This window comes from Loa loa, assembly GCF_000183805.2.
Source record: "Loa loa unplaced genomic scaffold supercont3.336, whole genome shotgun sequence".
Taxonomy (NCBI): domain Eukaryota; kingdom Metazoa; phylum Nematoda; class Chromadorea; order Rhabditida; family Onchocercidae; genus Loa; species Loa loa.
Window position 1 is genome coordinate 34516 of NW_018108516.1, and position 11132 is coordinate 45647.

The window sequence follows — 11132 nt, forward strand, 5'->3', positions numbered from 1 at the left end:
ACTACTACTACTACTACTATATATATATATATATATATATATATATATATATATATATATATATATATATATATATACTTGAAAAAAAAAAGCATATTTTCACCTACCACAGGTCTGACGTCTATATAAATCGTATATAATGACACGTACACAGTTGAATGCGATAGTGTCAAAATTTCAAGGCAATTGATGATGAGCTTTCAGAGATTAAGGTAGGTAACAAACGAACATTCACATTTTTATTTATAGAGATCACATTTTTATTTATAGAGAATGTAGCTCATCAATGGCGGATATCAGTTATACAGTATTAATATAATTATGTAGTATAATTATATAATATTGATATAAGTTAATGTAAATTATTTAGCATTAATATTAATATAAATTCAACTAAAATCATACCATTAATTTGCTTGAAATATATAAACTTAGATCACTTAGCAATTTGAAGTAACTATATAATCAACTTAAGATAATCTCAAAATTTTCAAAAATCAAGTAATAATCTCAAAAGGCAAGAAAAAACTGTCGTCCACTTACCATGAAAGTGAAACACCCTTCTCTTTCAGAAGAGAAATTTGAGGTGCTAATTCCCGAACACATAATTCCATTACCCCATAAGAACAAAACGTATCACGAACTGAAGTATCAAATCATTATTTAAATATATTACTATGCGGTGCAAAATAGTTGAAATACTGAAATAATCCTAATAATTATAATACAATTACTAAAAGTGATTTAAAATTTTAGATTTCAACGTATGTGGGTTTCCTGAAAAAGATTTGCTATGTTAACAGTCAACCATTTATTTCCGGTCTGGCCATTATCAATTTTAAAACTTTTCCTCAGATCGCCAATATTATAATACAAATAGATTTTTTTTGAGAAAAAAAAATATAAATAAATTTTCTTTTAAAAAATATCTAATTCATATCGACAGAAATGAAAAATCACGAGCTAAGAGATAGAAACCTTTTCGTTGTGAAACTGCTGTCAACCATAAGGCAGCATTTTGCTCAACTTCTGCTGGCGGAATTAACAATGAATGGTGACCGGAATAGACACTGAAATCAAAATTAACCGTATATTTTTTACGTACATTGTGATATCCTTAGACGATAAATTATACAGATGGAAGGAATTTTTATGGTGAAATTCGCAACCAAATCAATATATGTGGAAGAAACAATCTACCGATGCATTATTAATCTATAAAGTTTGTAATGATAGATAGATGAAGGGAAGTGTATTTAAATAAATTATCACGTAAGGCGGCTACTTTCACAAACGAAATGAGACAACAGTAATGAAAATAACCAAAGCAAATGGCTTACCCAGACAGACACCAAAGTGTTAATCCCAGACCGCAATATGGATCAAGGCACAAAGTGATATGTCGTGACGGATATAATTCACAGGCTACTTTTAAGCTCCTACATAATGCTGTAGCACTAGCAATACTGATAACAATCCCCGCTAGCTGTCCTGTAGTACTTACTGAGAAATCCTGAAAATTTAAATAAACATCAAATACCACCATCCATTTCCAGCAAACAAAGATAGGTAACACTGTAGTATGATTTTGATCCATTCAACAAAACCGGAAAATGATGAACAAATTCATGAATTATTCAAACAGTAGTACTTTCTCACCAGATAACAAACATCGGTTGCTTTTCTCTCAAAACACTCAGATTCCCACTTTTTCTTGCTAAGTGATGGAAGATCATCCACATCCAAAATCGTAGGCCATGCCTGAAATGTTCTTTGTATCGTTCTTCGAACTACTTGATTTACTTTCTTGCATACATAATTTGATTTGAAATAGCAGAGTAACGCCTCCTACTCAAATACGGTAAACAAACGTCAAAAGGAAACTTACCTTTGCATCAACCCTCAAGGAAGCTTCTTTGCATTTAAGTAGCTTAATTAAAGATGAAGTTGAGATCACTGCAACTGCTTTTGAAACATCCACAATCATTCGTACTGTCGGTAAAGTTATTTGCAGGTTATGAGGATGTGGTGGTCGTACACAAACGGGTACCAGTCCTTTAATATAACTCTTTCAGTTTAATAAAAATAATACCGATCAAAATAATTCATTATGCATTTGGAAATTATCTTGATGTTAGTAAATGAAACTTCCAATAGTTTTGCTACCACTATCAAAATCATCCGCCTTGGCGAAAATACCATATATACTACTCATGGTTTTACACGGAGTTCCGAAAAGAAACTCATAATGTCAATGTTAAAATGTCCTGCCAAATCATATCCTTGTATTTCAAGATTGATTGTTTTTCAAATTTTAATTTAAATTACATCTAAATCTGCAGTTTAACTTAATAAGTGCTGAATTTCAGTAATGTTGCCAAATACTTCGTATATGATAATATTAAAAACCAAATTTGATGCTTTCATCAAATCAAATTTTACAATTAAATTATGTAATTTCGATGTGAATTATCAGTATCGACGTACCTGCTGCTTGGCATCCATAAAAAGCTGCAATCAAATCAATACCAGGTGGAAAAATCAAAGCCACGTGTTCGCCTGGATTCAGCCTTCCTTTATCAGTTAACATCGAACCAATTCGTTCCGCCCTTTTCAGCAGTTGTGCACAAGTTATACTTTCCGTCTCCGTTCCACGTGAATTTATCAGCGTGAATAGTACGTGATCAGGAGATGTTTGTGAACGTTGCCGTAAGACTTCCATCAAACTAGTTACCTGTAATAGATAATTTTCAGCTACCCTAACAAATAAAATTGTAACTACGGTCATCCGTGAATGATGAAACTTGGAAATTAAAGCAAACAGTGTTAACACATTTCAAGACATTAATTAACCTTTTCGTCATCCGCATTAATTTGCCTCCCCTTAGCAGCAGCAATCCGTACACCCTGAACAATATTACCAACAAACATAGCTGCTGGTCCAACATCCGACTGCTGTTCCCGAGGTTTCGGTAAATTTATTACACAAGTATGGGGACACATCAGAAGTGTTGTTGGATGCAAAACGCCTTCTATAAATCGCTGCCGTGTTTCCGATACATGAATACCACCTAATGGTGTCTAAAATATCGCCAGATTTCATTTACTACAGTTAATTAAAAAAAAAAAAAACCTAACATAGTTCTGTTTATTCCTGGATGTTTCGTCTTGGAATACGAAATTTCAAACTTTCAAAATTAATTCCAACATTTTAGTTATTCCTTGAAAAAAAGCTTATAGTGATGAGTGCAGAGTCCTCCTTCGAGAATAGGGAATGATTTTATAGATTTTGAATCTTTTGAATTCATGGAAAATTTTCGAAGGTTTACTTTTGGTAACTGATTGGACGGCACAAGAGCCAAACAATAAATTCCCACTTGATGAATGCTATCGATTGCTTGTAATACTCGACTCATCCACTAAAATTAGATTTAGGATGATTCAAAATAAGCATAATTTAGGATGATTCAAAATGAGTGTAATGCAAGGGAGACATAAAAAAGAAATCAGATGTTTACAATAAATTCTTTGTCGCTCTCAAAGTTTTAATAACAGTTGAGAAATTAATGTCATCCACTACTTATCAAATAATATCACCAAAATTCGATATGAAACCCAGCGAATGCCGATATTTTATAATCATTCTCTTTGTCTTACATTCCAAGTAATATCGACAAGTAATATTTGTCTTCCTTTTTTTTCCCATAATCATTCCCAGAAACATGCTATTTTGAATATTATGGAATTAAAACTTCAACAGCGAAAATTCAGACAAAAATTACACTGAAAGAATCTTCCTCAGATACACCAGGTTTTTGCTCAGCTATGATGCATATCCGTTCATCGCGCAAAACATTTACAGAAAATACAGCAATCCTCCCTGTAAGTCATTATTTTTCATCAAATATCCTTTTCATAATTTTCGATGAAAATGATCACCTTATATATGCAAAGTCACAGTGATATCTTTTGTAGCTGATATTAATGTTCATATGTTCGACTTAAATGTCGATAAATCCCCTCATAGTTTTGATATATGACGAAAATTTATAATGGTACGAAAAAAATTCAGTTAATTTTAAATTCACATTGAGAAATGTCAAGAATCCAAATCACAAACCTCGATAAATAAATTTCATTGGTTCTACAGCCAGTGCTGTAGCAATCAAATCATCAGCACTATGTTGTCGACCGGATACATACATCTGCGAATTACGATTACCTACCACAAAAACCAAACCATTCTGGAATTTAAATTTTCTTAATTTCAATGAAAATTTGATACCATTAAAATAAAAAGACCTTCCATTAAAAGTTCACAAGAAATGGATTACCGGCCCAAGAAATCCAAGCAATCCGCTTCGAACATACGGCACCGGTCCCAATGACTTGTCATCGTTACCCAATGGTTCCACCTGCGAACAAAATTTTTAAGGTCAAAAAAATTTAATTCCATAAAATTAATCCCAACCGGTAATAAAACAATTATATGAGAAATTTAAAAAAAAGGGAACCTTGAAAGTACTGGTTGATAAACCATCCAATCCCCAATAAGCAGAACCTGTGCTATGTGCATACAAACAAATTTCACCAATTTCATCAGCCATACACAATCGCGGTGGCCCAGAAAGTTTAACAACAACAACAACACCACCAGTAATAACTTGACCAGCATCCTAGAATCAAATCCTTACCACTTAATAACTACTTCAGGATTAAGAGTTTGACAAATGAAATTCAAATGGAATAACTTATTTTTTACCTGTAAAGTTAACGATGTCAGTGAATTTTCTTGATCCACACGAACTACCGAATGGCTCAAAGCAGACATCGACAGGACACCACGGCCAGAATTATGAACACTTTCATCTACACAAGGCCTGTAGTAGAAGCAGAAAAAGTTATTTTTATATGATACATAAAGGAATATACACATTTCGTTCACATTAAACGTATACTATTATAAATACAGAAAAACAAAGAACAACTTAAAACAACTATTAAAAAAATGTCAGAAAAAGTTGACTAATAGGTAACATAATGAATTGCATTATCTAGCATCTATACATTTATTACCGCATCTGCAACATATCAATATTGATCGATATAAAAGGACAGAAAATGAGAAAAAAAAAAAAAAACCAAACCTTACGCAGCGATACTGTACCAGTTTCAGAAGAGCCTGCACACGGACAAACTGCATCGGGTCTTAAGCCACGTGACTTGAAAATAGAAGCAAACTGATCACATGACGATAAAGACCATGGATTTGCTCCATCAGCTACCAGAATTGAACGTAGTGACGATAAATTGATTTCTTTATGATCACGAGTTGCCAATAAACCCCAATGTAAATCACGTGATTTCACCAAAGCTGTTTTTGCTAAAGCGGAAAAAAAAGATAAAAAACAGCATGATATTAACGTTCACTTTAAAAAGAAATTGTTATGATATAAACAGAATATGTATAAAAACTTAACTAATTTCTTTTCTGAAAATTCCTAATAAAACGAAATATGCAAACAGAAAATTTAACTATAATAATTTCTTCTCCTTTCTTCTTCAAAAAAAGTTTTTTTTTTACTTTTACCTTGATATTTTGTAACCATCAACATCCACGATGCCGGATTGATTTTCATCAATGAATATGGAACAAAAATAACACGTAAACCAGAAAATACACTCTGAAATCAATAATTTCATATAAATTACAAAAGATCTGCAATTAATTTTACATTTTAAACAAACAGTTCAGTCAACTTAACCAATAATAAGTGAGCAGAAGAAGAGAAAAGACGTTAAAAAAATTGAAGGGGTATGAAAAAATTAAACATTAAAGGTCAAATGATTTAAAAATTAAACAGCACCGCTAAAATGGAATGCCACAAGCCTGCTTCACGTTTGAAATCAAGAACTGATACCATCGTATCTGATTCCGAATAATCCATTGCCATTGTTAAAGATCTAAAACAAGTAAATTAAACTGAAATGCAAATAGATGCATGGAAATGAAACTCAAGAAGTAAATATTTATTTTGTGTATATATGATTCCAATGAAATATACCTGCAATGCGAGAGTAAAGCCTGCCGAGTTATGCATACACCTTTCACACTACCTTCCTTATCTGTTGTATACTCAATATACGCAACAGAATCATCTGTAACTCGTGGTGGTATTGACCAATCTCTCGGTGGCTTACTCTGCAAATTAAGCACATTCAATGACAGTATTATGCAAAAACTGTCCGTTACTGATGTAGATATATTTTACGGCATCCTAAAGCAGTCAATTATATTTTAAATATCCCTATATATAACCGAAATAATAAAATCTACATAAGCTATGCTCAACTTGACATATGAAGTGATTTGCACTTCTTTTATTAAAAAAACATTTCTAATGATTCCTTAATCAATGTCGAATTTTGAGGAACATTTTGATTCAGCATACAACAAATCATATTTATTTAAAGAGCTTAAAATAGTGCTCAAATTTAAACAAATAATTTCCAAATAAGTATATAAATTTTGGCGATCTGTAACAATAACTGGTGCGCGAAATTCTCAGGAACATCAAGATTGGTGTTGGGTATCAAATAACACAAACAGAGTTAACCTGTTGTAAAAACTACGAAGCATTTGAACGATAACGCCAATAGCGTAAGACTTGTCATATCTAAGTCAAAACTTTCTGATTATTCTCGACTTCCTATACAAACACAAACTGAACACGTATTGCTACTTTCAAATGATTACTATATATTAGTGAATCCAAAAAGATAATGTGCAATCTAATCTGCTATAAAATCTGGTATCAACACAAAGTGTTGTTTTCAAGTAATAATTCATTTGTACCAGTAAATGCACAATGATAATTTGCTAAAAGTTCACTAATGCACATCACTGAAATTTAAAAGTAGTGGAAACAACGGCAATAAAATTTTTAAGCAATTATGCAAAGTCAAATAAATCCCATAAAATCATACCAAATGTTCAGTTGTAAGCCAAACAAGTCGTGGCCATCCCTTGAAATCAATAATTTCACTACCAGGTATTAACGGAGCACTAGAATTAGAATAGCTCTGATTACTTGATGAACGTTTTGGTAGGCCCTTGTAACATGCATCAGATGTAAGAGCTACCTTCACACCACAACTCCCAAGCAAAAAGCCAAGTTGTTGGATACCCGCATCCTGAAATAAATAAACGTACATTCATAAGTTATACTCAACGGAGTAAAGTTTTAATGAAAGTGAGAAAAAAAAGCATTTAAAAAAAATTGAATATTTATCAACAGTGAGATAGATAATGACAAGCAAGACTGTTTGTTTATCTAGCAAGCAAAAGAATCTAAAATATACCCGTCTGGTAAGTGGCACTTCGACCGGTACTGGAATAATTCCAGCTAGAATACACCCGTAGAAAGCGACCAAAAATGAAAGAGGTTCCGTATTCGGATAAACCTGACGAAAAAAATATCAATTTTTAATTTAATCAAATTTCAAGTCTATTATGAATTGTGACGTATTCCAACATATGTCAATGATAATTTTTTCAGCTAAATTCCTTTATTCATTTTTTCGAATACATTCGTGGGAACGAATGTTCCAGTACTTATGCAAATTTAAATAAAATTATTCGATTCAGCAACATGGCTCATGATGAATTCACCTGTAAATTTACTTAAAAATACATATGAATTTCAATATGATGAATAAAATAAATCAGCATAATATCGATTACCATTAATTTAAAAGTACTTACCAAAGCTACTCGATCGCCACTTTTACATAATTGAACCTTTTCCTTGCCAACTATGCCAGGAACAAGTTTAGTTAACAACATATGGGCAACTTTTGTAGCACGACTTAAAAGTTTGCCTAAAAATAAATAAAAATTTCCCATTACAAAGTAATCTCACAAAATAAATAATATTTATAATGAATCGTACCAGCAATACAATACACAAATGCAAGACAGATAACATTTACATCAATAATTTTTTATTGAAATATCGTTTCAGATACTTCTTTTATGACACTAATTGTATCAATGAACACTTACCGTATGTTAGTGAGTAAGCCGGTCGGGCAGAATGATCCAGTACAACAGCGGCTACCATTCTTGGTTGTGACGTACCATACTTATGCAATGCAGAATCAATAGAACGTGGTAAACTTGTTGATACGGATGCATGATCACCACGTGCTGGACAGATCATAGGACCTTCTGGACGCGGTGCCGATGGATCAATAACCCGAGCTAATGCTGTAAATTCGTATTCTATTGAATTAGTGTTCCTTGCATCATAGAAATCCAAATAAATATCATTAAAATTGGATGTTAAATACAAATGCTTGAAATTGTGAATGTAAAAGTTTCAAGAATTCCTTCTTCTTAAAAACAAAAAAAAAAAAATATATTTTAAAATATATAGCAATCAAATTTCTGACATGAGTTTATTTCTTTTATCATTTATTTTTAATGATTGAAAATGATAATTTTCAAAAAATAAACCTTCTAATTCCGCATCGTCATCGTTATAGTATTCATGGAGCGGCTTTTTCTTCGGTCTCTGTAAACTCATTAAACGGCATTCTTGCAATATATGCAATTCATAGAAATACTTGCAACATTCTAGATCACATACTTTGACAAATTTCCGACCCAAACCCAAATCCGAAATTCTAATGAAAGTATTTAACTTCTGTTCCACAAAATTACGTTCATCTTTGAAACGTTTCAATGATAATTTCTTGTAAGAATGTAATGGATTAAATTTTTTGACAGCAATCGAAAATCCTTCTGTTAATATGGTTCGTTCAAAAGGCGTATTTCGGGGTTGTTGCTTTTTCAATGAACGTCGCAATGATTCTAATACTGCTTCAAATGTTTCATTTAAAGATTCTGTAGATGTTAACTCAGTACTAGTAGTAGCACCGCTTGGTAATCGACATATGCCACCTAATGATGGATGATAGGATTTTGGAAGCAAAGAATCGGTAATATTTTGGATGATAAACAATCCAGGCTTTGTTTCAGTAGCCACATCAACTTTACCACCATCATTTAAACAGGTTATCGATTCATCGATACAATTATCATCAGTTGATATATGATCACAATCATTTGTCATTATATTTGCTTCGGAGCAATGTTGCAATATCATAGGTAGCATTGCTGTTGCAATAGAATTTCGTAGCAATGCGGTAACACTGGTAGATTTAAATGTTCCAACGGTACCATTTTCATCCGATGAGGGTGAAATTTTTTGTTTCCGAATATCACTTATGCCAAATCGTCTGGATCTTCGGCTAACAATATGTGATCGCCATTTTCGACGAAGATTGCTTCGAATATTAGTTTCATGTGCTTTTTTCGAAAGTTTAGCTACAAATTTCGATGTAATTTTGCGCGGTGAAGATACTTGATGTAATGGATAAGTAGGCTGCGGATTAAGTGAGGATGATTGTTGCGGATGAAAAATATTCATCAATAACAAAGACATGATTAATTAATAATTAACCAGCCAGTAATAGCATATAATAAGAAATTTAATGCAACAAAAATTGAGGATAGCGTCGAAAGAAGATGAAAGCTTATCAGAATAGTATCAATTACGCAAAAAAAAATTCACGTCATCGAATTTCAAAATCGATAATTTAAGATGAATTTACGATTGAAGCCAATGAAAAATCACACTAACATTTCGAAATGCATTAAGATGAATTTACGGTGTAACAATGACTAAAATCCTTTGGAAAAAATGGAAAAAAAAGAAAAAAAAGAACTGATGAGAAAAGCATAAGAATCAGTATCATGTATAAGATGTTACAGGGAAATATTGTATAAAATTAAGAATTGAGTAAACTATAAATTTAAACAATTAAATACATTATACTGTTATTATAGATATATAAATTAATTTAAAAAATAAAAACAATTCGAATTAATAAAATTAATTTCCTAGAAGAATTCTTTATCCCTCTTTTTCGTTCTCTTCCCTTTTCTCTCTCTCTCTCCCCTATTGAAAATGAAATGAAAAAGTTTTTAAACATTCTTTTTTTTCTTCTCCTCAATATGTGTGCAAAGATAAGAGATGAAAAATCACGAAATAATTAATGACAGTTAACATGTTGAAATTTTTTTCTTTTTTTTTGTAATAAAATCCATTATCTGATTTAATTTGTATTTCGCATCATCGTATGTTTAAATTCAAAACGTATTTTGTTTTTGTTTTTAATCGTTCAATAAAATTGAATTCTATACAATCTTATATAACAATACTAATTAGCTAATTTATATATTAATATTAATTAACAAAATGGAAAGATAAAATAAGAAAAGTGAAAAAAAAGGAAGAGAGAAAAAATGAATGTCCTGAATGGAAATATATTAAAAAAAAAAAAAAAAAGAAAGAAGCAAAAAGCAAAAAACAAAACAAGAAAAAAGAAATGTGAAAATGAAACTAAAAACAAAAACAGGGAAAAAAACTAAAGAAGAAAATGAAAACAAAGTGTAAATTGTAATTTTCTACTAAGCTATACATCGATAACAACGTTACTGATCTTATTTCTTTCATAGTTTTAGTTGTGACAATTGACATTCAATGATTTCTTTCAAACCAAAAATTGATACTAACTATTTGTCCCATAATAGTTTATTGAACCATAACAATAAAATGAAAAAAAGGAAGAAAAATTATATGTAATTTTTGAAATTTATGACAAATTTGACGAAAATTTTTGGATGGTTAGAAAAATTAAAAGGAAGGAAAAGAAAAAAGGAAAAGTTGAAAATTTTAATAAATTTTAACGAACAAATAAGCTCAAATAATAATTTTTTATGTTTGATTTATGTGTTATAATAACGTTTACGATTATCTTCTCAACATTTTATAGACATGATAAAAATAAAATGTCATCTCAATTTCAAATTTTTTTTCAATCAAAAGAAATTTAAAAACAGCATGAGAAAAGAAAGGAAAGAGCCACAAGTGAAAATCGAGAGATGAAAACTTTTAGTTAATAGCACTATTATCTATTTTTCATGCTTCTAAAAAAAATAATAAAGTGCTCGGATATATATATATATATATATATATATATATATATATATATATATATATATA

At 30.9% G+C, this 11132-nt stretch overlaps 1 protein-coding gene across 1 annotated transcript in view; it reads right to left on the reverse strand.

Moving 5' to 3' along the window:
- LOAG_18503 (Dip2a protein) overlaps nucleotides 1-11132 on the reverse strand; it is a gene marked incomplete at its 3' end in the record, with an annotated part of 20285 nt that overhangs the window by 3730 nt on the left and 5423 nt on the right. Inside the window, exons 10-31 of the mRNA XM_020451163.1 lie at nucleotides 8519-8576; nucleotides 8066-8269; nucleotides 7766-7881; nucleotides 7363-7464; nucleotides 6988-7194; nucleotides 6066-6202; nucleotides 5868-5964; nucleotides 5591-5684; nucleotides 5143-5383; nucleotides 4763-4880; nucleotides 4515-4676; nucleotides 4335-4415; nucleotides 4121-4244; nucleotides 3783-3880; nucleotides 3330-3419; nucleotides 2854-3081; nucleotides 2488-2734; nucleotides 1889-2055; nucleotides 1660-1761; nucleotides 1341-1513; nucleotides 979-1070; nucleotides 544-643 (exon numbers count right to left, since the gene is read on the reverse strand). Of these exons, the coding sequence (XP_020305081.1) occupies nucleotides 544-643; nucleotides 979-1070; nucleotides 1341-1513; nucleotides 1660-1761; nucleotides 1889-2055; nucleotides 2488-2734; nucleotides 2854-3081; nucleotides 3330-3419; nucleotides 3783-3880; nucleotides 4121-4244; nucleotides 4335-4415; nucleotides 4515-4676; nucleotides 4763-4880; nucleotides 5143-5383; nucleotides 5591-5684; nucleotides 5868-5964; nucleotides 6066-6202; nucleotides 6988-7194; nucleotides 7363-7464; nucleotides 7766-7881; nucleotides 8066-8269; nucleotides 8519-8576 (3038 nt within the window). The remainder of the gene's footprint in view (nucleotides 1-543; nucleotides 644-978; nucleotides 1071-1340; nucleotides 1514-1659; nucleotides 1762-1888; nucleotides 2056-2487; nucleotides 2735-2853; nucleotides 3082-3329; nucleotides 3420-3782; nucleotides 3881-4120; nucleotides 4245-4334; nucleotides 4416-4514; nucleotides 4677-4762; nucleotides 4881-5142; nucleotides 5384-5590; nucleotides 5685-5867; nucleotides 5965-6065; nucleotides 6203-6987; nucleotides 7195-7362; nucleotides 7465-7765; nucleotides 7882-8065; nucleotides 8270-8518; nucleotides 8577-11132) is intronic.